Source organism: Emydura macquarii, unplaced genomic scaffold, assembly GCF_026122565.2.
Source record: "Emydura macquarii macquarii isolate MOO-44397 ecotype Brisbane River unplaced genomic scaffold, CSIRO-AGI_Emac_v2 contig_2680, whole genome shotgun sequence".
Classification (NCBI taxonomy): Eukaryota; Metazoa; Chordata; order Testudines; family Chelidae; genus Emydura; species Emydura macquarii.
In genome coordinates, this window is record NW_027132817.1 from 2,480,990 (window position 1) to 2,508,178 (window position 27,189).

General features: G+C 41.6%; 1 protein-coding gene and 1 long non-coding RNA gene across 5 annotated transcripts; one reads left to right on the plus strand and one right to left on the minus strand.

Annotated features, from left to right (window-relative positions):
- Window positions 1-490: 490 nt before the first annotated feature.
- Window positions 491-11,734, minus strand: LOC137164614 (uncharacterized). The gene is made up of 4 exons (XR_010923138.1): window positions 11,594-11,734; window positions 5,501-5,567; window positions 4,147-4,201; window positions 491-1,330 (listed from the first exon to the last, which is right to left on the minus strand). It is a non-coding gene; the product is annotated as an uncharacterized lncRNA (long non-coding RNA).
- Window positions 8,425-26,889, plus strand: BAG2 (BAG cochaperone 2). Of its 4 annotated transcripts, none has more exons than XM_067565515.1 (4): window positions 8,444-8,504; window positions 19,700-19,769; window positions 23,045-23,154; window positions 26,026-26,889. In XM_067565515.1, exons 2-4 carry the CDS (start codon window positions 19,744-19,746, stop codon window positions 26,424-26,426), a joined length of 537 nt encoding a protein of 178 aa, XP_067421616.1. In that variant the 5' UTR covers window positions 8,444-8,504; window positions 19,700-19,743; the 3' UTR covers window positions 26,427-26,889. The 4 variants fall into 4 exon arrangements, with proteins under 4 accessions (XP_067421614.1, XP_067421616.1, XP_067421613.1 ...); XM_067565514.1 differs by lacking the exon at window positions 8,444-8,504 and adding an exon at window positions 11,959-12,098; XM_067565513.1 differs by lacking the exon at window positions 19,700-19,769 and having other exon boundaries at window positions 8,425-8,504.
- The last annotated feature ends 300 nt before the right edge of the window (window positions 26,890-27,189 follow it).

The following is a 27,189-nucleotide window of genomic DNA, read 5'->3' on the forward strand; positions in this document are numbered from 1 at the left end:
TCTAGCTTCTGTTGATTATAGATGTAGATGAATTGGAATGAAAGTTTAGTGAAATAAAATACCATATCAGCATTTGATTTTTGCATAAGCACTTGATAGCTTCCCTGTCACTGGTGTAAATCTAAATACATCATATACAGAAATGTGTTCTCTCAAAATGAGCCAGATGAATTTAAAAAGAACCCCAAATTTTACTGACTGTAAACTCTTATTAAAAATAAATAACACAAAGCTGTAATTCCTTAAACTTTAGAAATATGCTATGCTATTGTGACATGGATTTCAGTCTTGGATATTTGATATTCCTGTTGCAAATAAAGCTAACCTGAAGCCACTCATCTAGAGAAGCTAGTGAGGAATCTCACAATTCTTTAACAATAGGAGTAGCTGAAAGATGCAACTCATTTGAACCCTGGTAAGCATTTCGGGAAGGGCTTTCACTACTTTTGGAAAAAAACTATCTGACTGTGACAATAATGTAAGTAGAATGTTCCTACTACATTAGCCTTTATTATGCTGGGAAAGAAGAGAAGATACATTTTACTGTAGTCACATTTAGATCTGCATTTGCATTTCCCATCTGAGGGAAGTGCCACTTAAGATTTAAAGCTGGTTTGGGGCACTGCTACTCAATCTCCTCAACTCCAGACTCAGTCACCAGAGGAACAAAGGGTCTTAACAAACAAGCTTTCATAATCAATAAATTCAAAGGAGGCCTTTCATCCCAAAGAGCTTTTCAAACTAAAAAGATAATGGTTTATAAAATTATTTTAGGCTGAAAGTCCCATTCTAACTACAGTGTATTCCTGATTATCCAGATAACATGAGGGGAAACAGATTTTATTGGGATAATCAGGAGTTCGGAGAATCAAGAGGGCAGGAGATATTCAGCAGCATGGTGGCCTACCCCCTGGCCAGGAACTTGTCCTCCTCCTTGCATTCCTGGCTGGGCTATCTACTCTGCCCCATTCACTCAGTTTCATTACGGCATTGCTGCTGAAGGCTCCCTGTGCTACTGCAGGGCCAGTAACACCTGATTCCTGTGGACCAAAACAGACACCCCTGGCCAGGACTCTGCTGTGCCCCACCAGGATCAGAGCCTTCTCTGCACATTGCAGCTGTGGGAATTGGGCATCACTGGTTGTGCAGAAGCACAGGGAGCCCTCTGCAGCTCTGGTATCATGGCCCCTCTCTCACACTCCCATGACAGCGGCGCTTCCGGCACTGTTGTAGGAGCCATTCAGCAGAAAGGTGGCCTCTCTGCAGCCAGGGGCTCATCCTCGTCCTCCTCAGATTCCTGGCTGCTCTGTTTTCCAAACGTCCATGTTATCTGGAAGGAATTTGGATAATAGGGTTTTGGATATATAGAATCAGAGTTGGAAGGGACCTCAGGAGGTCATCTAGTCCCACCCCCTGCTCAAAGCAGGACTAACCTCAGCTAAATCATCCCAGCCAGGGTTTTGTCAAGCCGCAGCTTAAAAACCTCTAAAGATGGAGATTCCACCACCTCCCTAGGTAACCCATTCCAGTGCTTCACCACCCTCCTAGTGAAAAACTTTTTCCTAATGTCCAACCTAGACCACCCCCACTGCAACTTGAGACCATTGCTCCTTGTTGTGTCATCTGCCACCACTGAGAACAGCCTAGCTCCATCCTCCCTGGAACCCCCTTTCAGGTAGTTAAAGGCTACTATCAAATTCCCCCTCATTCTTCTCTTCTGCAGACGAAACAAGCCTAGTTCCCTCAGCTTCTCCTTAAGTCTTGTGCTCCAGCCCCCTAATCATTTTTGTTGCCCTCCACTGGACTCTCTCCAACTTCTCCACATCCTTTTTGTAGTCGGGGGCCCAAAACTGGACAAAATACTCCAAATGCGGCCTCACCAATGCCAAATAGAGGGGACTAATCACTTCCCTTGATCTGCCGGCAATGCTCCTACTAATGCAGCCCAATATGCTATTAGTTTTCTTGGCAACCAGGGCATACTGCTGACTCATATCCAGCTTCTTATTCACTGTTATCCCTAGGTCCTTTTCTGCAGAACTGCTGCCTAGCTTGTTGGTCCCCAGTCTGTAGCTGTGCATGGGATTCTTCCGTCCTAAGTGCAGGACACTGCACTTGTCCTTGTTGAAGCTCATCAGATTTCTTTCGGCCTAATCCTCCAGTTTGTTTAGGTCCTTCTGTATTCTATCCCTACCTTCCAGGGTATCTACCACTCCCCCCAGCTTAGTGTCATCCACAAACTTGCTGAGGATGCAATCTACCTCATCCTCCAGATCATTAATGAAGATGTTGAACAAAACCGGCCTCAGGACCGAACCCTGGGGCACTCCGCTTGTGACCGGCTGCCAGCTAGACATGGAGCCATTGATCACTACTCGTTGAGCTCTGCTTTAGCCAGTTCTCTATCCATTTTATAGTCCATTCATCCAACCCACACTACTTTAACTTGCTGATAAGAATACTGTGAGAGACCATATCAAAAGCTTTGCTAAAGTCAAGGTATATCACGCCCATCGCTTTCCCCACATCCACAGAGCCCGTCATCTCTTCATAGAAAGCAATCAGGTTGGTCAGGCATGACTTTCCCTTGGTGAATCCATGTTGACTGTTCCTGATCATCTTCCTCTCTTCCAAGTGCCTTAAAATGGATTCCTTGAGGATCTGCTCCATGATTTTTCCAGGGATTGAGGTGAGACTGGCAGATCTGTAGTTCCCTGGATCCTCTTTTTTTCCCTTTCTTGAAGATGGGCACTATATTTGCTTTTTTCCAGTCATCAGGGACCTCCCCCAATTGCCACGAGCTTTCAAAGATAATAGCCAATGGCTCTGAAATCACATCAGCCAACTCCCTCAGCACCCTGGGGTGCATTGCATCTGGCCCCATGGACTTGTGTATGTCCAATCTTTCTAAATAGTCCTGGACCTGTTCCTTCAGCACTGAGGGATGTTCACCTCCTTCCCATGCTGTGCCGCCTAGTGCAGCAGTCTGGGAGCTGACCTTGTCTGTGAAGACAGAGGCAAAAAAGGCATTTAGTACCTCAGCTTTCTCCACATCCTTTGTCACTAAGTTGCCTCCCCCATTCTGTAAGGGGCCCACACTTTCTCTAATCTTCCTCTTGTTGGTAACATATCTGTAGAAACCCTTCTTGTTCCCCTTCACGTCCCTTGCTAGCTGCAACTCTGTGCTTTGGCCTTTCTGATTTCATTCCTGCATGTTTGAGCAGTATTTTTATAATCCTTCCTAGTCATCTGACCAAGCTTCCACTTATTGTAAGCTTCTTTTTTGTGTTTAAGTTCACCAAAGACTTCTTTGTTAAGCCAAGCTGGACACCTACCATATTTGCTATTCTTTCTGCACATCGGGATGATTTGTTCCTGTGCCCTCAATAAGGTTTCTTTAAAATACAGCCAGCTCTCTTCGATTCCTTTCCCCCTCATATTAGCCTCCCAGGGGATTCTGCCCATCAGCTCCTTGAGGGAGTCAAAAGTCTGCTTTTCTGAAGTCTGTGGTCCATATTCTGATGTTCTTCTTTCTTTCTTTTGTCAGGATCCTGAACTCGACCATCTCATGGTCACTGCTGCCTAGGTTGCCACCCACTTCTATTTCCCCTACTAAATCTGCCCTGTTTGTGAGCAGCAGGTCAAGAGAAGCATGGCCCCTAGTTGGTTGCTCCAGCACTTGCACGAGGAAGTTGTCTGCAACACTATCCAAAAACTTCCTGGATTGTTTGTGCTCTGCTGTATTGTTCTTCCAGCAGATGTCAGGGTGATTGAAGTCCCCCATGAGAATCAGGTCCTGTGAACTGGAAACTTTCCCTAGTTGACTGAAGAAAGCCTCATGTACCTCGTCCTCTTGGTCTGGTGGTCTATAACACACACCCACCACGACATCACCCTTATTGTTCTTGCTTCTAAGCTTAACCCAGAGACTCTCAACTGGCTTATCTCCCGTTTCATACTGGAGCTCAGAGCAATCATAGTGCTCTCTTACATACATGAGAGTATATACATATACATATATGAGAGTATACTGCATAGAGCAGTATGAAAGCTTGCTTCAGCTCAGACACTCTGTTCCCCTTCTAGGTCATAGCTATGGATAAGACCAAGTACCCAATCTGTTTGTTCTCTGCCAGAGTCAGATACCTTGGTTTCTGGGCAGCTGCTGACTTGCTTTCTTTATCCCTCACGTCTGGAAATGCTGCAGTAAATATAAAGATGGGTTATATCTGGTTGCCTAGAACTTCTTTTAAACATATAAAAGGTGTCTCTGCGCTACTGTGAGTGCCTTTTGACATTATTTAAAATAATAGAACAAAAACAAAACCTGCAGCAAACCTCAGAAAATTCCAGCAACCATTTCTACATAGCTATAAATAGTCTTTCTTCAAAGCCTACATATATCTACTTATATGGCATGCAGCACCACAGAATCCCAGTGCCCCTTAATCTTTCACTGAAGAAAACATTTATCCTCACAACATTCCTATGGGTAGGTAAAAACTATTTTTCCCAATTTACAGATGGTACCTGAGACACAGAAGGCTAAGTGACTTGCCGAGAGTCACACAGCATATCTGTAGCATAGTTGAGAATTGGACCCTGTTGTCTCAAATCTCAGTGTCCAAACATCTGGACAATCTTTCCTCATTAGCTGCATGTGGTTCTATTCTTTACCTAGTCAATTAGGCTCTAATAATTAGGGCAGCTGTGTATGTTACAAAGACTGTCCAGAAGTATGGCTATTCTGATTTCTGCCCCTGGGTTCCAGGATCTCTAAATGGCTCTCATTGAGTGCCTTGCCTCACTCCAAATATCTCAGTTACCACATCCTTCAGCATAATCTCCCTGCTCTTCCATTCTCAAAAGTATGGAGTCTCAAAACAACAAAATATGTGTGTCCAGATTATTCACTTTCATATCAAGGGACTCTGCTTTATTCTCCAATCAGAACAAGGTGTCCTGTAATCTATCTGATTCAGAATTTATTGCTTCTAGCGGATTGTTTGATAAATCTCAGTTAGCTGACTCAGATTAAATGCAGACACCCTTCATTGAAAGGCCTAGATCTGCAACTGTGGTGGCAACTCATGTGGTGAAAGAATTTTGAGTGCCCTTTTCTCTTTGTAACATAAAGCAGTGCAAATGATTTGTTCATCAGACATTTACTTACAAGATTAGCATTTATTACAAATATTCTGAGGGCGTGAGAAATGAATCATTTTGTATGCTTTTTCACATAGCTATTTAAAAAGAAAAAAATCCCCCACACATCTGGCTGGACAATTGCTACCTTTCATTTTAATGTTGTAACATTCAAATAGGTGTTTTCTGCCTTTCAATGTAACATTAGTGTAGCATTCGCATAGGTATAGTAGATAATGTCCAAGAAAATTAGTGATGCCAGATGTTTTGCAGCATTTAGATGAGAAATCCACATTTGCATTGGTGTGTATTAACTTAGTTTCTGCGACTTAAATCCCTGCTACTAGTTCTTTACCTTTTGGTGTTCAATTTTTGTTTGTGGCACACTTTTCTTTGGTCATACACATTTCTCTATCTGTCAGCTGCAAAGAAACAATAACAGGCCAAATAAGTCAGTGTAATTGTTATGGAACTTGCTATGGCCACTAAAGCTTAGTCCCCTTCTGGGTGCTTTTGTAAAGATTAAAAAATATCCATAGAAGAGAGGCAGTGGTCTTAGTTTAATTGTGAATTATCTGCCTCATATGTAATAGCTGTGTACAGTAAGTAGCAAATAGGATTAATTGTATCAACTTCTTTACATGGTCAGGCATAAGTACCATAGCTACCTATAGGGCTCAGATCCTTTTGGAGTCTGAGGAGAAACCCCTATAGATGGGTCTATGTGATAAATACTGTGCAACATGTAGGCCCTTCTAATCTTTACCGTATATGGTTAAGTTTACAGAACTATGAGGTCACAACATATTTCCTTTCATAAAAGGAAAGTCTTCCATCACCCTTGCATGCTATCAGAAATATTTACAGTAACTGCTATAATTTCACGATGGGATGGATCACTGTTTTACAGTTCATTTAATATAGAAACAAAACAGAGGGAGCTGAACCTGAAACTAAGGCCCTTTGTCGCTAAGACCTTCTCTACACGAATAGTTACTGTGCATCTACCACAGATCTACCCCACAGTAGTGGACAGTGCACTAACTATTGGGGCGGACCTTGCTGACATGCATTAACAGTTCCTCAACATGCTTTGATCTGGTCCTGTTTCAAAGTGGGCTTGATTAAAGAACACTAAGGAACTTCTACATGGTTTCACATGGACAGTTAGTGCGTGGCATGCTGGTGCAGGGTAGATTGACACCCCAGTCAGTTTGCTGCAAACTAGCTTCATATAGACAAGCTCTAAATTAATCAAGAGAATCTGTTCTTAGTCTACTTTCTATCTACTTTTCCTTGACATTTCTGAACTGACCCTAGTTTTCTTCAATATTCCTCGCAGGAATTAAAATTCAGTTATATCCAATGGTCATATCCAATGGCGGTGAAGGTTATACAACAGGCGTTAGTCAGAAAATAGATGAAAAGTGGTGTGTTTTGTACTAGTTTGGCAATCTATGGACAATAAAGAAACACTCAAGAAAGATAAGGCTATTGCGGAGAAATTAAATGAATTCTCTACATGTGTCTTCACTGTAGAGGATGTGAGGGAGATTCCCACATCTGAGCTGTTCTTTTTAGGTGACCAATCTGAGGGACTGTCCCAGATTGAGGTAAGAGAGGAGGTTTTAGAACAAACTGATAAATTAAACAGTAATAAGTCACCAGGATCAGATGATATTCACTCAAGAGTTATGAAGGAACTCAAATATGAAATTGCAGAACTACTAACTGTGGTATGTATCCTATCATTTAAATCTGCTTTTGTACCAAATGACTGGAGGATAGTTAATGTGACACCCATTTTTTTAAAAGGCTCCAGAGGCAATCCTGGCCATTACAGACTGGTGAACCTAATTTCAGAACCTTTCAAATTGGCTGAAAGTATAGTAAAGAACAGAATTATCATACACATAGATTTGTTGCAAAAGAGTCAACCCAGCTTTTGTAAAGGGAAATCATTCCTCACCAATCTATTACAATTATTTGAGAGGGGTCAACAAACATGTGGATAAGGGTGATACAGTGTACTTGGACTTTCAGAAAGCCCTTGACAAGGTCCCTCACCAAAGGCTTTTAAGCAAAGTAAGCAGTCATGGGACAAGAGGGAAGGTCCTCTCATGGATCAGTAACTGGTTGAAAGATAGGAAACAAAGGGTAGGAATAAAAGGTCAGTTTTCAGAATGGAGAGAGGTAAATACTAGTGTCCCCTAGGTATCTATACTTGGACCAGAGCTGTTCAACATATTCATAAATGATCTGGAAAAGCAGATAAATAATGAGGTGTCAAAATTTGCAGACAATACAAAATTTACTCAAGATAGTTAAGTCCAAAACAGACTGCAAAAACTTACAAAGGGATCTCACTAAGCTGGGTGAGTGGGCAACAAAATGGCAGATCAAATTCAATGTTGATAAATGCAAAATAACGCACATTGGAAAACAATTCCAACTATACATACAAAATGATGGAGTCTAAATTAGCAGTTAACACACAAGAAAGAGAACTTGGAGTCAGTTTTCTCTGAAAACATCTGCTCAATGTGCAGTGATAGTCAAAAAAACTAACCATGTTAGGAACCATTAGGAAAGGGATAGATAATTAGACAGAAAAACATCATAATGCCACTATATAAATCTATCATACACCCACACTTGAAATACTGTTTGCCATTCTGGCCAACCCATCTCAAAAAAGATATATTAGAAATGGAAAAGGTACAGAAAAGGGCAACAAAAATGATTAAGGGTATGAAACAGCTTCCGTATGAGGAGCAATTAAAAAGACTGGGACTTTTCAGCTTGGAAAAGAGACAACTAAGAAGGGATATAATAGAGGTCTATAAAATTGTGACTGGTGTGGAGTAAATGAAAAAGAAGTATTGTTTAGTCTTTCAAACAACACGAGAACCAGGAGTCACCAAATGAAATTAACAGGCAGCAAGTTTAAAACAAACAAAAGGAGATACTTCACACAAAACACAGTCAACCTGTGGAACTCATTGCCAGGGAATGTTGCTTGAAGGCCAAGACTATAACAGAGTGAAAAAAAGAACTAGATAAGTTCATGAAAGATAGTGGTGATTAGCCAAGATGGTTAAGGATGCACTCCCATCTCTGAGTGTTCCTAACCTCTGATTGCCAGAAGCTGGGAGTGGACAACAGGATTGATCATTTGATCATTGCCTGTTCTAGTCATTCCTTCTGAAGCACCTGGTATTGGCCATTATCAGAAGACAGGATACTGGGCTAGATGGACTATATGGCTATTCTTATGTTCTTATTTGGTATGTTGGCAAAATGAATGTAACTTACATGCTCAGTGGACAGAAAAAGAGAATGTCAGAACAACAAATGAGGTTGGAAAAACAATAAAGAGAGTGTAAAAATATCTTCTGCAAGTTGCTTTCCTTGCTACATCATTTCTTTGGAGTTCTGCAAGGGGCTACATCTTAAATCTATCTGGTAAATGCAGCTGGTGAGAATTCAGAGGCTCAGTTGTTACTCAGTATGTCATTTTATTGCATGTATAGAACCTGTGCTCTATGAGCTGAACTGGCTGCCTATTTTTTTTGACTGATTTTAAGGTTGGTTTGTCATATGAAGGCCTGTATGGCTTGGGACAACTGAGCTACCACCTCTTTCCTCATGAGACGTTGCCACAGTTATGATCAGAGTAGACATCTGAGCTAAAATGCCATTGGTATAAAAAAAGAAAAAAGGGCTGCTGGCATTTACTGCTAGGGCCCCACAGCTGTGGAACTTCCCTCCCATCTTGACTGTAGTCTGTAACAGCTGGAGTTTAACTTTTAGGGCACATGACTAGTAGGGAGTTGGGAGACGAGTAATGACTCCAACAGGGATTTGATTGTTGTAGATTGTGGTTATTTTTACTATGCTAGAGTAGTGCCCTCAGAAAGTTAATTGCTTGAGTTTGTTATGTATGAGTTGTATTTTTAAGTGTGTGTGTCAAAGACACCTAGTGCCTGGGATGAGTGCTCTTTTATTTAGTTAGTACAAAGCTCAATAAGTAAGTAGTAGAAAAGAAGGGGACAAAGTGTCTTAATGGTCCTGTTGTATATAAGAAACTAGGACAATTAATTTAACACAGGAAAAAATTAGTGAAGGGATGTCTCAATAGTTTAACTTTAAACCAAGACAGCTTGGGACATGATGTCTTTCTGAATAGACAAGCCTGAACAAATAGTTATTTTGGCTCATTCAACTGTGAATACTGAAAACCCCATCCGTGTGTAACACAAAACCCATTGTTTGAATGCCAAAAGTTGGTTTGGCAGGGAAGGCCAAGTAGTATTTGCCCAAATTTGCTTTTAGTAATGAGTAGGTGGGTTCCCCTACTGAGAACTTTGTTTTCAAGCCCTGGTTGCCCTGGATATTCCATAGACACAAAGTAATGGCAAATGAGCCCTGTATGTAGCTTGAGTTACAAGCACCACTGGTACTGCAGGAACTGAAGTGTACATATGGGTCTTTCAAATTAGTTTCCTCAGTCAAATATTAATTTTCCAGAAGTGGTTTTCCCTGATTCCTGCCCACTTCAGCTGCCACCTGTCTTGTAAGTGCTACAGTGGAGCCAAGATATGGCTATGTGGTGTATAGTGTAAATATACTGTGACTTACAAATATTAATCCATACTGTCTCTGTGAAGTAGATAAGTATCACTGAGTACCCCCATTTTACAGACGGGGAAACTCAGAGAAGTTAAATCAAAGTCTCAGGGGTTTAGTTGGGATTAGAATTTGTGTTTCCTGGCTCCTAATCCACCGAACTATGAATGCTACTGTAACAATAACAGACCCAGTTGGCAGTGATCAAACCAGGGACCACTGGAGCTTAATGCACTAGCAAGGTTGTAGCAGGCTCATCTATCTCTAGCAGGTTTAGCTGTCAATAGAGGGGGAAAGAGTGCCATACCAAGCAAGCATAGGTTATACCACCACATAATAGATTATTAAGGATGGTGCCTTTCCCAGGCCCTTTTTGTTCTATCTTGGTCTGAAATGCTTAGTAATAATAATGCTTCTCCGGTGTAGCTAACCAACAGGGTGACATGGCCCTTAAGAATTAGAATCTGAAAGATTTATTATGTCAGTAAAAGTGCCTCAAGATAGTATAAAGTCTGTTTCTGGAGTACAGTTTGAGGTTCTCTCTCAGCTGGCATCAAACACTCTGGCGCTTTTCTTTCTTTCTCCTTCCAAGCTTCTCCTCTTGTGTCAGAGTTTGAGGTTTTTAAAGTCTCCCTACTCCCACCCCCTCCATTTCTCCTCTGCTCCTTCAGATGCCTGATCTTGTTTCTCCAGCTGACCTTTTTGGCAGAGCTCCCCCCCCCCCCAAAAAAAAAATATATATATATATCTCCAGAACTCATTCTGTTCCTTGGTAAAATAATTTAAAATCAGTCTGGGAAGCCCTGACCCAGCCCAACACAAGCAGCAAAGGTATTGGGGATGTCACTGGAAGCCTTATGCTATTCTGGGTCAAATTCTGATCCACCAAAAATCAATGAGGAAACTCCCACTGACTTCACTGGGACCAGGATTTGGCCCTTTTGTTTTGATTCCTGTTGCTTCAGACATGGAGATAGCAAAGAGCACAGCTGAGAAGTTTCTGCACTGCAGAAAAGGGAAGAAAGCTTCTGGGGCAGTGGGGTGAGTCTCTGTCCTATCTCCTGTTGGGATTTTGTCCCAGTGGGAGACAGAGGAGGGGCTTGGGATGCGGGGGGAGGCAATAGCCTCATCCTTTGGCAATGTACCATGTCAGGTTGGCCTGGCTGCCTCCGTGGCTGGGGGAGGGAGCCGAGAGGACCAGAAGTGCTGCTATATAGTGCAGAAAACCATCAAACAGAGAGAGAGAGAGAGAGAGAGAGACAGCATTTTTGTAGGGTAAGCAGCCAGAAGACAGTGTAAGATGTGTCAGAGTTAGGACTAACACTAGCTGGACCAAAAGTACCTGCAATAGCAGAAAGAGACAAAAACTTTGCATTCTCCTTGTGTTACCCTCACCTTAGTAATAGTCAATCACCAGACACCTTGCTTCCTGCCCCTCCCTGGGGCAGTAACTGCACAGGATAATGAGCTATGTGTTTCTGCTGCAGATGGGACCCAGTGTGGAAGCTGCTGGAAGAATCCCCCAGGATTAGGGAGTATGGGACAGTCTTCTCCTTGTGCTGCAGTGCAGTGAGCCTGGCTCCTCACCCCCTGCCCCCAGCAGAGGGACCAGTCTGCCCTCAACTCTGCAGCAGCAGCAGGGTGGGCCTATGTCCACCCTCCCACCCCACAGTGCATCACTGGGCTAGAGCCCATCCCAGTCGCCCATGGCGCCAGTCTCTGCCTTGTCCCCATGGGGAGGCAGTGGGGTTATCCTCAGTCACCCGATAGGGTGGAGTTATCCCAGGGGGGCAATGGGGTGAATCCCCCAGCGGGGTACCTGTCCCGTCCGTCTGCAGGAGGCGGTGTGGGGAGTCCGCCAGGCTCCTCACGGCTGGGGAGTGCTGCTGGGTCCCTCCCATCGGTAAAGCCGCCCTGCCCCCACAGGGGGTGGATGCAGTGGGGCAGCTCCGCGGTCGGTCTCCCACCCTCCCAGCAGGGGGCAGAGAGGCAACTCCCCCCCCAGGTGACTGGCTAGCTCACATCACAGGGGGTGTGATGCGGGAGTCTCTGCCCCACCCCGCGGTGGCCGGTCTCCTTCTTTGGCGATGGGCGGGGCTCGCCGGCGGGGCTCTGGGGGGGACAGGGGCAGCGGGAGGCGGAGCCGCCGCCAGCAGCAGCCGCAGCCCCGGCTCGGTGCTGAGCCCCGGGAGCGCCATGGCCCAGGCCAGGATCAGCAGCGCTAAGGCCAGCGAGGGGCAGCCCCGCGGGCACTTCTACCGCTCCACCTCCATGGCCGACTGCTCCGGCCGCCTGCTGCAGACCCTGGACCAGCTGGAGCTCAGGTGCGGCCCGGCTGGCTGGGGCCGGGGCCCGGCAGTGCAGGAGCGGCTTCTGCCAGTGCGGCAGGGTACTGGGGGAGGAGATTTGGGGGGGGGCTGCTAGTGTGGCAGGGTATTTGGGGGAGATTTGGGGGGGGGCTGCTAGTGCGGAAGGGTCTTTTTGGAGAGGAGATTGAGGGGCTGCTAGTGCGGCCCGGTGTTTGGGGGGGGGCCTGCTTTTGCAGCAGGGTATTTTGGAAAGGAGATGGGGGGGGGTGTCCGGCTAGTGCAGCAGGGTATTTGGGGAGGGGTGGGAGGGAGATGACGGGGTCCTGCTCGTGCAGCGGTAGGGACTGATGAAGCGCGTCCATGCGGTTGGAGAGGATTCTTGCTAGACGTGCCCGGCGTTGCGTGTGCACAAACAAGCCTTCGCGGACTGTCGCTGCTTTCTTCTCTCCCGCGTGCGCGTTTCTTCCTGCCGCTGGACTTGAAATGATGAAGTTCGCTGCTGCTGCTGCTGGGGTTTAACCAGGCTGTGAGTGAAGCGCGCAGCTGCTGTCCCCCCAGTGCTGGGAAGAAGGAGCCTGGGGAAGCGACCTAAATATAGTGTCCAGGCTCTCAGGGGCAGGGAGATACAGCTGTCATTCCAGAGAGTCACTTCTTACTGAACAGAGCCTCTTTCAGAAGTGTGGACGGGTAGGAGGCAGGGGGCCCGTTTGCTGTGTAAGGGGAAACCCAATTTCTTTAGAGAATCAAGTTGTTTCACAGAAGACACAACCATTGGGGGGAGACTTCTTATATGGGGCACTTCCACCTGTCTCCATCACTTCCTTCGTGAGAGAGAAAAGCGGCCCCAGTTAGAGTGAAAGGAAAGGTGCTTTCGGCCTGATTTTTTTTAAACAGACTAATTTAAACAATCCAGTTGCTGGTATAGTGTGAGCTAGTGTGTCCAGATGCTTTTCAAAATAGATGGTAAGGATTTTTCTTCTCTCTACTTGTGATTTGCTATTTATAGTGGGCCTTTTTCAGCAAAGGACCAAATGACTAATTGGCTGTACAGGGGTAACAGTGAAATTACTGCAGAAAGTGCGGCAAAATGCATAAAGTACATAGGAAGGTAGGAGTTGCCAGACTGGATCAGATTTGTGGTCCATCCAGTTCACCAGTCTGTCTATAACATTGGACAGCACCTGGTGTTTCAGAGTAAAGTGCAAGAACTTCACAGCAGATAGATATGGTACAATCTGCCCCCAGGAAGATCCCATCCTAACCCCAAATAGTTAGATTGTTTTAAATACTGAAGCATGAGGTTTCATATCCTTTTCCAAATTAATTAACTATTATGACCCTGGACATTCTTCTTATCCATAGAAATGTCTCGTCCCTTTTTGAATCTCGAACTCAATGACATCCCGTGGCAATGAGTTCTGCAGTCTAATTACACATTGAGTGATCTAGTATATCCCTTTATCAGTTCTGACTATGCTACCTTTCAGTTTCATTGAATGTTCTGTTCTTGTGTTGTTTAAACAGGAAGAACAGACCCTCCAGAGCTACCTTCTCTATACTTTTAATTATTTTATATACTTTTATCATGTCGTCTCTTATTCATCTCTTTCCCAGAGTAAACAATCCCAGTCTTTTCAATCTCTCTTCAAATGAGTTTTTCCACTCTCCTTATCATTTTATTTGCTTTTCTCTGAATCCCCTCTAATTTCGCTGTATCTTTTTTTGTGGTAGGGTGATCAGAACAGCACACAGCATTCTGGATGAGGGTGTACCATTGATTTATATGATGACATTATAATGTATGTTCCCTATTGTTTTTTAATTCCATGTTTTATGAACTATATAACACCTTGTTAGCTTTTTTGATCACAGCTGCACATTGAGCAGAGGTTTTCATTGAGCTGGCCACAATGATTACCAAGTCCCTCTCCTGAGCTGATCCAATTAAGAGAACTGTACAAGGTGTATGCATAGCTCATGTGTCTGCCTCCAATGTGCATTATTTCACAATTTATTTTAGTTGTAGTAATTTTAGGTGGTGTTTGTAACTACAGGAAATGAAAATTGTTAGACTGAAATACAGTTTTCAACTGATCATTTTCCTTGGATCTTCCCCCCTTCCCAAAGCAGTACCCTGCTGTGATATCAGTTTCCTCATCTTACCTCCCCTCTTGAAACTACAATTCAGTTCTCTTGAAGCTAATTTTTCTTAACCAGGTGTTTATTAAAAAGATTACCTGAGAACAGAAACACAGAGATGCTGAACAGTTCAATATATTAAATTGAAAAAGCTCCACTGTGTGTTGCAGCATTGTGTTTATCACTATTTCAAAAGAGGCTATATAGTGAAATACACAAAACCTAGCAACAATTACTAACCGGTTTAAAAGTGCATAACCTTTAAATATGAGCAATTCAAAGAACTAAAAATGCTTTAAAACACAGATAGTTGTTACAGTTCCCATAAAAAAACAACTGTCAACTTTCTCATCTGGAAACAAAAGCACCGACTGGCCTATCTGTTCCATGGTGGGGGAGTGTTGTGGTCAGATAGGTGGCATGTACTAGAGGAAGACACTGCACTTGCTTCCAATCACTTGTAGACCAAGTAAAAAGCAGAAAATAAGGAGAACTGGGTTTTTTGTGTAATGTTCTTAATTAATATTCAAAACAATGAATAACCTGGAAGTCAGAGTGCAATCTGATCACCTTATTTTTTAGATACAGAAAGAAAAACACTATCTTGTTGTAGATCAGAGAATTTTTCTTGAAGTTCTCAAGCAACACCAAAGTCCCAATCCTGCAACCACATATGTACCTGTTTGACTTTACACATGTTGGAATGGTCACATGCATACATTTTAAACAAGTGCATAAGTATTTGTAGGATTGGGGACCCAAGTTGCCTTTCTGAAAATATGAGCAGGATGTGGGGGAACAATGGGTGAAATTCAGAATCAAATTCATGATTCTTCAATACAAAATTAAACACTTGACATCAGGTTACAGTGAAGTGAGGTGTTCCGACACACAGACTTCTCAAAAACGAATCAGTGCTATTCTTGTTTTGTGAGCTTTCCATTTTCCTTGTCCTGTATCATTCTTCCCAGTGCTTGGCACTTGAATCCCTAAACCATCAAATCTACAGGTACTGCTGTAATCTACACAGATTACTTATATTTTAATTTATATTCTCTAGTCATGTGAAAAACGCATATTTTTGAATAAGTGATGCTATACAAAAATTAAGTGGAAGAATATGGTAGTGTATATATTCTGCATAAAGATATTTTGTATACTACTGACCTTTATATTATTGTGCTTTGTATAATGACATAACTATATAATATTTTACATATATAAATTATTAAACAAAAATAATAGATTTAAGTTCATATTTTTATAGATTTACAGTCCGGTTTGATTCCTGTTCTGTTAGTGGAAGACTTTATAGTATCTCTAATGAGCTGATGATCAGAAAAGAAGTCTTGAGAACTCAATGCAGCCTTTTATTGTGACTGAGATGTCTTTCACTGGAGGGTTAGGAACTGATGAATAGGAAAGGTCTACTCACACCTAATTTTAAAGCCTGAACCAACCCAACTAGACCACAACCAATCTGACCTGATCCCAAGAGTGTCAAATTGTTTTCCTACCTGACCTGAGGAAAAAAATGAAAAAAGTCAGGAAGGACTCACTGGCTTAAAATTGCAAACAAGAGCATTTGGGTGGCAGCACTTGGGGATGGTGGTGAATAAGCTAGCTCCCCGCAATGAAAATATTGTGGGGGCTGATCTATGTTTCTGCCGTCATGCATCATACCTGTCAGGGCGGAAGCAAGACTGGGACCTGGAGGGACTGAAGTATGGCCAGGATCAGACCAGGGAGTAGGAACTATGGGAAGCAGGACCTTGATACCAGTGCCTGGTGTGGGGAGCCAATCCCAGGTCAGGTGCTGGTGACAGATCTGGGTGAGGGGCACTTAGTGGCAGGTCAGCGTGGAGGGAGCCAGGAGGCTGCAACAGGGCCACGCAGACAGAGGAGTCCCCCGGTGTGGAACAGGAGCCAGGCACAAGTGATGGGGAGGAAGGGACTGGAAGGGCACTGCCAGGCAGGTGTCACCTCCTGCTCCTGGACTTTGCGAGCTCTCCCACTGTCCTTATCTCTCTCCCAGCTCCCCCCACTACTCCCTAACTCCCCCTGCTCCTCTCTCCTTCTGCCTGAGGCCTCCCGCTGCTTCCTAGTATGCACCTTAGTCCTCACATTCAAAGTTAACTTTCACCTCCTATGAATTGTGTAGTCAGCACACTCAGTGATAAGTTACTAATCAACCCGAGTCGAGCCTGAATGTATGCTATACAGATTACACCCCAACTGACCCAAACGCAACACTGGCAGTCGGATTCCATTGGGTTCAGGTTGGGTGGCAAGGATCTAATCAAAACCCTTTCAAACATTTTAAAGCTTAATATTGTCACTCTTCTTACTGTACTGAATGTTCAGTTTGGTTAAAAATGTGTCTGCTTAGTTGAGCTCTTCTGGGTGGGTTTGCGAATCAGCATTCATGCGATCTTACAATACTTAATCTATCTGAAGGGAATTGTTTTAACACAACATTCCTTTTTATGGTTGCTTTAAGTTAAATGCTACAAAGGGAAAATTAGAATTGTGAGATTATGGAGATAATGTGAGAGAAAAGAAATCTAATACCCTATTCATATTACAAAAAAAGTTAATTTTCACTACCATGCTTCTTTTTGGGACCAATTAATGGGGCTTTTGCCTTAAATGGAATTGTGGGAAAAGATAAAGTTGATTCCTGACAGTGATTACATTGCTGTACAGGAAGAATCCACTCCACTGCCAAAAAAAAAATTAGATTAGTACATATAATGTATTTTTGAATGTGTGATATTCCAGATGCCCTCCAACAGTTAAGTATGCTAGAAAGATTTATTTCAGGGACCTGGTTACATGTCAGATGACGGTTCCTCGCACCTCCGGGCAGTCATCATTCAAGTACATAGAAGTGTGTTACAAGGAGGCAGGAGAAAAATTGTTCTCCTTAACCTCTGAGGATAGGACAAGAAACAGTGGACTTAAATTGCAACAAGGGTGGTTTAGGTTGGATAGTAGGAAAAGCTTCCTGTTGGTAATTAAGCATTGGAATAAATTCCGTAGGGAGGTTATAGAATCTCCATCATTGGAGATTTTTAAGAGCAGATTAGACAAACACCCATCAGGGATGGTCTAGAAAATACTTAGTCCTGCTGTAAGTGTAGACCTAAATGACCTCTCAAGGTCCCTTCCAGTCCTATGATTTTTCTCCAGCCCTTCTGTCTCCCTTTTCTGTCTCTTTCCCAGACACATTCATGCCCTTCTCTTCCAATTTGAGTATGAAAGTTGGTGCATTTGTTTTATAATGCTGAAATGTTGCTATTTCTATTGCATTAAAGAAATTAGTCCTGTCTTGTGTTTGACTGAATTTTCACAGGTTTTAATGTTCCATCCTTTCAATAATGCAGGATGGGAATTTCATCAGTAGTAATGCAGGGAGCCAATTGGGGATCGAAGTTGTGCAGGGCCCTGAAAGTGAGGACAAGAAACTTAATCTTGTAGAGCTCATAGATTCATACATTTCAAGGCCAGAAGGGACCATTGCAATAATCTAATCTGACCTCCACACAGGCCATGTAACTTCCTCCAAAATATTTTCTAGAACATACCTTTTAGAAAAAAATCCAATCTGGATTTTAAAATACCCAGTGATGGAGACTCCACCACAACTCTTCGTAAATTGTTCCAATGGTTAATTACTCTCACTGTTAAAAATGTAAACTTCATTTTCAGTCCGAATTTTCCTAGCTTCAACTTCCAGCCACTGGATGATGGTATACCTTTCTCTGCTAAATCGAAGAGCCCACTATTAAATATTTATTCCCCACGTAGGTACTTGTAGACTGTGATCAAGTGACCCTTTAGTCTTCTCTTTAAGTTAAATAGATTGAGTTCTTTGAATCTGTCACTATAAGGCATGTCTTCTAATCATTCAGTCTGTCTTTTTCTGAGCCCTCTCCAATTTACCAACATCCTTCTTGAATTGTGGGCACCAGAACTGGACACAGTATTCCAGCAGCAGTCGCACCAGTGCGAAATATAGAGGTAAAATAACCTCTCTACTCCTATGCGAGATTCCCCTGTTTATGCATCCCAGGATTGCATTTGCTGTTTTGACTACAGCATCACACTGGGAGCTCATGTTCAGCTGATTATCCACAACTACCCCCAAATCTTTTTTCAGATGCTTTCCAGGATAGCATCTTCTACCCTGTGAGTATGGCGTACATTTTTTCATCCTAGATATATATATTTACATTTAGCCATATTAAAATGCATACTGTTTGCTAGCGCCTAGTTTACCAGGTGGTTCAGATTGCTCTGAATCAGTGATGTGTCCTCTTCATTATTTGCCACTCCACCAATTGTAGTGTCATCTGCCAACTTTATCAGTGATGATTTTACATTTTCTTCCTGGTCATTCATAAAAATATTAAATAGCATAGGGCCAAGAACCGATTCCTGTTGGACCCACTGGAAACACTTGATGACGATTCCTCATTTACAGTTACATTTTGAGATCTATCAGTTAGCCAGTTTTTAATCCATTTAATGTGTGCTATGTTACTTTTATGTTTGCGGAATCATTGTAGCTGTTTTGATCCCAGCATATTTGAGAGACAAGGTGGGTGAATTAATATCTTCTTCAGGTCAGAAGAGATGCTGTGTACCAAATGCAGTGCCTTACAGAAGTCTAAGTATATTACGTCAACACTATTACCTGTATCAACCAAATTTGTAATCTCATCAAAAAAAGATATCAAATTAGTTTGAGAGGATCTATTTTTCCTAAACCCATGTTGATTTTCATTAATTACATTACACTCCTTTAATTCTTTATTAATCAAGTCCCATATATTCTTTATTGAACGAGTCCCATATTAGCTGCTCCATCGTTTCCAGAATTAATGTAAGGCTGACAGGCCTATACTTAGCTGTGTCATTCCAGATTAATAGCCCTGGAGACTGAAGTCCTCCATTTATCCAAAGAATAAATGCATGAACATCAACAGCAGTGTACCATGTTGAATATCATAACATGTCTTAGTCCTGACCCCAAGAGGTCACCTCTAGGGTGAGAGGTTTCTTTATTTTGCAGGGCCATGCATTCCTTGCACTTTGCTGGTAATAAAATATATTATGTGGCAAGGGTCACTTTGTGGTGATGCACCATACTGTAGTAATAAGCTCGATTAGCCACCAAACAGCAATTATTGCAAATAAAATAATTCTCAACATCTGTCTGGTTATCAGATTTTACATAAAATACTAACACTTATCAAGGCATTACTTTTTAAAGGGCATATTTATCAACTGCATGCTACAAGATGTTTGTATTTATCCTGATACTCCCCAAAATCTTGCTAAGCTAAGATGTCAGCTTCTACTCACATCACAATAACTCAATATTTTAAAGAGGCGGTACTTTAGAAATTCTCTTTAGAATTATACTGATTCAAGATGCATCTCTGTAATGCAATTCACTTTTTCAATTACAGATGGTAGGACCTGATCGTCATTGAAAAGGATCCCATGGGCTTCAATGGACATTGGATCAGGCCTTATTGAGTGTGTTGAATGAATATACACATGCAATTGAATTACTATAAAAATAATCTGTTAAAAACCCTCCAAATTTCTTAATTTTAATTTCAAGTTTCCAAGTGAAAGGATACTTTTTTTTTAAATTATGAAAAATACTTTAACCAATGTCCTTTTAAAAAAGGCATAGTTATTTATTATAATTAAAACTGTCATGCAAAAGTGTCAAAAACTTAACCAGATCAGATACAAAATCAATTCACCTATCTTGTTAACATCTTTATCCTTATAGTGAAAGGTGAAAAAAGTCAATTTACAATACTTACAATACTTTCCTCACCCACCCCTAAAAATAAAAATCCATGCCTTTGTCAAGAATTTGTATTACATTTTTGTTAAGTTTTTTGTAAGACGTGAGGGGAAAAACAAAAACAAAAAAGTTTGAGTAGGCCTTAAACATATGCTTTCACTTACAATTATTAGGCTTGTACCTAAAAATTTCTGCATTTTTATCATAGCAGGTATTTTATTGTCTCCTCTTAAGAGTGAAAGAAAATCTAAATGAACTTTTGCTTATTCCATTATTCTAAGCTACCTTTTTTCTATCCATATTTTGCCCTCAATTAATTTTCTGGCTGAAATCTCTGGGGCTAGGATGTTAGATGCATGTGTCTCTCAGAGACTACCATAAATGCCTTCCTCTTTGAATTAGCTGTACAGGAGACTTAAGAAAATAAATAAAGTGTTTGTTTAATACCAGCAATGGTTTCCACACTGTATTGCATACAAATAGACAATCCCTGCCTTGAAGAATTTACAATAATCCCAGTATATACTCACATCCAGATCATATTTGTCATCTGCACAGTGGTCCTGGGAATAATGTTGAAAAGTTGCTTTGAGTAAGCTGCTTTTGATGGGCAATATCATAGTACTGTCTTTTGTTGCTGCTGCCTCCCTCCCCCAAGCACACACAAAACCTAACTTAAAAAGAAGTAAAAAGAGTGATTTGTAGCTCATCTTCTAGCATTATGACAAGTTTATCAAAACAAATACACCTAGATGTGTTCTTTGTTAGAAAAGTTGCACTATTTTAATTAAACTGGTTTAAAATTGATTAAATGCAAGGGGTAAACCAATTTAAATGTATCTGCATTAGGGGGTTGCACTGATTTAACTCAATTTTAAACCATTTTAGTTAAATCAGAGTAACTTTTTTACTGCAGATACATATAAATAGTGAATAGTGATCACCATCTTGTGGCTATAACCTGTATGCTGTAGTACAAAGAGGTGCCTGGTGGATTCCATCAGAAAGAGGGAACGAGCCATGTTTTGACTGTGTGTGGTACCATAGTTAATGAACACTGGGATAGATGAGAAAAAATTGTCAGTAAAATTACAACTGAAGGGTGATTTATAAAAGCAGCAGATGGAACGGAATGGCACAAATATACAGCAGTCAGGACAGTTTAGTAGTGTATTTTTAGTACAATGCTCTGCAACCTCAGAGATGTAAGGACAGGGAACATCAGAGATTTAAATTCATAGCTGAAGTTCCTAGACTGGGAGATCTGGGTAAGTAGTAAATCATGTTGCTATTAAGTAATCCTCCCATCATTCCATCCCAGGAGCTGTGTCTGCCTTTGGTTGGAAGGATGGGTTGCAATGAAGTTAGACTCAAGAGTAGTGTGGGGAGATACATAGGGAGACCATTTTAATTCCCCCACACAATGGGAAAAAAATCAGAATAAAAAGTTAGATTTGGGGAAAAGAAGATAGAAAAAATTGCAGTCACATGTTTGTGCACAGTGGACTACAGAAAATAAATTTGATCAAGGTATTATTGGAACTAAATGGTGACTCGGTGCCACAAATCAAGATCTATCTCTCTATATTTGCCACCTTTAGTTGAGATGGAAGAATTAGAAATAGAAAGCAGTTTCATAAGGGGGAAAGTAAAAGAACCAGCAGAACTGTCCCTATTGTACTAGTGTGGTCATTTTTTCAGAGCTATGTGGCACAATCAACCCTCCCCCTCCTTGTTTTATTCTATCTAAAATTACTTTGGTTTAATTTTCCAGGGGATAGGAATTTTTTTAGATACAAATATTAATGGTATTGGCACTTTAGTTATAGCAAAATAAATTTGTTGAGTTAGTAGCCAATGTCAGAGAGAATAGATTACATTTTTTAACAATGTTTAATAAACATTTCAGGATAGATGGATTCTTCTGGCTTTTACAAAGAGTTTCCTCGACACTGTGAAACCGATCTCAGTTTGGGAATTGTCTAAAGTTTCTGCCATGTGGGTTGGAAAAGTCTAGACCTGTCAACAGGCTCATGTGATGTTCATCACATGATAGGTGGAGGAGCTGGGAAAGCAGAGTTTGTATCATTCTTGCACAATCCTAGCAGCCAGTTAAAGCTCAGTAAGCCTTCTACACCATGACATTAATATTACTCATGGATGTCCAGAAACTGGAGGAATGATGGGGGAATAGGCTTACCTCCTGGCACTAATCTCTAGTTCTAATGATTCCTTACTGTGCATTTTCTCTCTATTTGTGCCTTTACCCAATTACTTTAATCAGTTCCAAACCCCTAACCTTCAGGGCATGGGTAAGGAATAAGAAATTAACTGAAGGATGGAGACCCAGGTTTCCAGTATGATATTTCCAAATATGAAGGCCAGATCATGCTCTCCAAAGTGCAGCAAGAGGAAGGGGAGAATAAAGGAGCACAATAATGGCCAGATATGACTAAACATAAAGCAAAGCTTATGTGACATGTTCGTCTCCCAAACCTAGGATGTTACACATTATGTTTGTAGTATGATGAATGGGAGCAGAGAAAGACGGTCAGGTTTCAGGAGGAACCTAGGTTGTTGCATTACCTAGAATTTAGGAACCAGAGCTGGTGCCTAGGCTGTTACTGTACAGGCTGGAGCCACGGCTCTGAGAACCTTCCCCGTCACGGGCCTCACAGCCTGGGCTCCAGCACAAGCCTGCGTATCTTCACTGCAATTTTATAGCCCCACAGCCCAAACTCCACAGCCTGAGTCAGCTGACCCAGGCTAGCCAGGGTTGTGCTGTGGGTCTTTCATCACAATGTAGGTGTACCCAATATTGCCCTGAATTGGCAGCCGTGTCACTGGTCCTACAACTCTGCAGCATTTCTAAAACTAACTGACAAGGCAGACTAAAAAAAGCAAGGAAATACTGAGAGCATGTTATGCAGCTGAAGTGTGATTTTATTATTTATAGATTTATTTTTCTTTTGCCTGGTTCAACTTTACTCAGGGTTGAAGCCTTGCGTGATGCAGCATCTGCTATGGAACAAGAAAAGGAAACCCTGCTAGAAATGATCCACAATATACAGAACAGCCAAGATATGAGGCACATCAGTGAAGGTGAGAACGTGCCTTTTCCTGGATTCTTATTTGAAATTTGTTTTGGACAAATCAGTTGATACAATCCCAAATTACAGTTAGTGTATAAGTTTTCCATGCAGCTTAGTTGAACTATGTGAAAGCGATGAGGGAACAGAATCAATGTAAGTCTGTGTGAGCTATGTAGTGTGGTTTGGATGGACCCTATTACCTTAATATCCTTTTACACCTGATTACTCAAGTTCGTATCTCAGTTCAGGAAAGGGGACTTGCTGTACGCATTATTGTGTATGTGAAAATTACCCTTTTGTCATGGCCAACCCATTACCTCCTTTTCAAAGTCAAGGCCGGCTCATCTGTGCTCCTGGTGTGGGACGGCTTATTTAGAAATATGGAGAAATTAGAGACTGATAGACACAATTGAGTTTCAGCTGTCTCTAAGGGGGAGAATAGTATTCAGTCAGTGGCCTAGCAGGCAGTCACATTTATCCTTCATTCTCTTATAGTGAGAGGTTTCTAAGCAGTTTCTTCCTATACGTAATCCTCACAGGTTACCTTGATATTCAGGTGACCTACAACAGAAATTGGATGAATGGGACCTTGCCCACTATGTCTGTTAAAATCAAGCAGAGAAGTAGTTGGTTGCAATCCATATTGTCTCCCAATAGCGGAAAGGGTACCAGCTTTTATCAAACAAGCAGTTATTAGGTAGACAGCTAAAGAAACAAAACTCTTGCCAGTGGTGATCTTGCTGATTGTCACCCTGTTTTTAACCATCCCCTTTTGTGTAATATTATCAAAAAGGTTGTGACAGGGCAAGGCTAATGTCATCTGTTCATGGAGTTCTCTAGTTTTGTGATTACTTTAATTTTGTTTGGTTTTGGACAGGATATGGCATGGCAACTCTATTAGTTACCTACTCATACAATGGGTGCATGTACCTAGTAAAAAACACAAAAGAAAGATATTTCTGGTGCTAGAAATCTTCATTTTTAGAGTCACTGTACAGTGTAGAATTACCATTTAAACTTTCTGATCGGCTTAAAAAATATTTTTATTGCAAACGAACAGCAGAGACGTGTACTGCATACACTAGGGTAGTTGGTTGTATGAGTGAAGTAAATACAGGGAAAACCTGCTCAAACTCAAAATATCCTATATACCATTAGAAGAAAATATTTACTCTGCTTCCACTGTAGCCATAAGCAAAAAGTCAGGGGTCCATGATTGTCTCAAAGACTTCTGAAAAATCTAAACAGCAGTTGATGAGGTGGTGTTAACTAAGGCCTGCTCTACACTTACCTGGCAATTTGGTGGCAGTCGACAGGAGTTACACAAGATACTCTGCATAGCTTGCATAACTCCTGTCGACTGCTATGCTTCTCTTCTGCGTGCCGTCTTGACTGCACTGCGCCACTTGAGGGGGTGGATTAACAGCGTTTCTTCTGGATCGATTGAGCGGGTCTTCACTGACCGCTAAATCGATCCAGGTAGGTCGATCTGACGGCGGCGACTTTGCTGCCGTCAGTATAGACATACCCTAACTAACTGACACTAATTGGGGTAGACTGGCGGGCTTGTTAGTGGTACCATTCTTTTTATTGAAAGACTGCAGAGGGTGATGCTGAGTCAGGGCTTGTCTATACTTACAGCACTGCAGTGAAGAGCTTCTCCTGTCGGCATAGGTACTCCACCTCCCCAAGACTGGTAGCTATGTCGGCGGGAGAAGCCCTCCTGTCAACATTGTACTGACTACACTAGGAACTTATGTCAGTGTAACTACATTGCTCATCGGTGTGGATTTTCCACAGCTCTGAGCGACATAGTTATACTGATATAAGTTCTTAGTATAGACCAAGCCTCAGTTTTTTGTCTGCCCTTAAAGATCTCTTCTGTAGGGTTCCACAAGGATCTATTTTGTAATACTGTGAGCAGGTGACTGCTCCACCTGCTTTAAAAATACAGTTCACTCAGCCAGTGGGGGTCAAATCATAGCCCCTTCCTGGTATTTCATTTATTAACAAAAAAAATTAATAAGTTAAGAAACCAGTCTTCTCCCCATACTTAGCTGCGCTACTGCACAGCATGCAAGAACGAATGCAACAAGCCGACAAGGTGCTGTTTATCCAAGTCTATTTTGTGTAGCAAAATACTTATTTCTTTTTTGCGGCTCTGCTGAAAGTTTATGGAGATGCTGTGACTGTGGTGGCTTAGTTCACACGTTTTTCTATCATGAAGAAAAAGAAGCAGTGAAGTGTAATTCAGCTCAGGAATGACTGTGAAAGTGGCACGCTCTTATTCAGATCGGATTCTGAACAAAAGCAGTATATTGCCTCATAGCAATAACACATAACCTTTTACTGCTTTTTTTACTGCTGTTTGCACTGCAAAGCCAACACAGCTAATATTAAGGAGCAGGACTCTATTCTATTTTGTGCATCATCAACAGACTCGTCTGCTAAGTTCCAGTCAGTTATATGCATGCAAGCCAGCTGGAAGAATGAGGTTGGCCAAGTGTCAGTGAGGCTCTGATATAACATGCAGAACCATTGTTACTGATAATAATGCATGATATGGAGGAACCAAGCTTGACTCTCAAGGATCAGGCTGCGATAAAAAGACTGGCAGTTAGATTGTACTTGTAAACTGAGCACATTTGGTCTAACATCATTGAGATACAGATTAGGGTTCCATCTTCATTTTTACAGTCACTGTTCAGAGTAGAATCACCATTTAAACTTTTTGATTTTGCTTAAAAAATGTTTTGATTGCAAACCAACAGCAGAGATGTGTATCTGCTACATACACTAAAGTAGTCTGGTTGTATGTGTGAAGTTGTTTGCACCTGAAAGGGCTAGTTTGTAAATCGGAACATTTTATTTTTAAATTTAGGTGAAAGAGAAGAACTTAGCCTGACTGCCAGTCGTCTGATGGGCCGAACCCTCACTGTTGAGATTTCTGTAGAAACTATACGAAACCCACAGCAGCAGGAATCCTTGTTGCATGCCACAAGGATGATTGATGAAGTAGTCAATAAACTCCTTGACGATCTGGAAGATTCCAAGAGCCGTTTAATGTCACTTTATGGTGCATGCACATCTGAGGTACCATCTGGACCCATTGATCAGAAATTTCAGTCTGTTGTAATTGGATGCGCTATTGAAGATCAAAAGAAAATCAAAAGGAGACTAGAGACTCTGCTTAGAAATATAGAAAACTCTAAAAAATCAATTATGTTACTAGAACATCCGAAATCAACTGTCCAACAGATTTGCAACAACAAACAGGATTAAAGTAATCCTAGCTATTTTGGCAGATCAAAGTTAAGTCTCCATAAAAAGCCTACAGAATGCAAAGAAAAATGTTATTTTTTAACACTAAATTAATAGTACTTTAGAGTGTTGAGTGCAAACATTTAAAAAATACTGATAGCACTGCCTTAGATACCAGAAAGAACATAGGTTTTTCTTTCACAATGAAGACATGATCTAAGAATGTGATCAGGTTTGCCCCTCTAGCATTAAACTTTATTGGTACTACTGCTGCAAAGTGTAATTAATGTGCTTCTGCTGCACTCTTAAAGCTAGTCAGTGTCTAATTCTTTTGATTTTTTTTAAAACTTAAGCTGTTTTGTCATGTACTAAGATTTAACCTAGCAAATTTTTTTTCCTTTGGTGAATATACTGTATGAAATAGACTTATGGAAAAAGACAGGTCAGGTCATGCAATAAACAAGAACAAAAAGTTGATATGCCACACTCTATTTGCAGTAATGAGTAATTTTGTTAGTGATAATTAGTACTTGGCACTGTAGGTCAAGATGCTTTACAGAAGAGGATATGTACTGTCCCCATTTTACAGACATTGTGGTGAAATAACTTGCACAAGGTCACACAGCAGGCTGGGAATAGAATGCTGGTCTCCTGAGTCACAGTTCCATGCTCTGTTCACTGGATGCTGCTGCCTTTTCCTTGTTTATTAACTTATGCTCAGTTTGGGGTAGCTGTGGGCTAATGATTTCAGAGTAATTTATAAGAGAAATTACACTGAACTGCT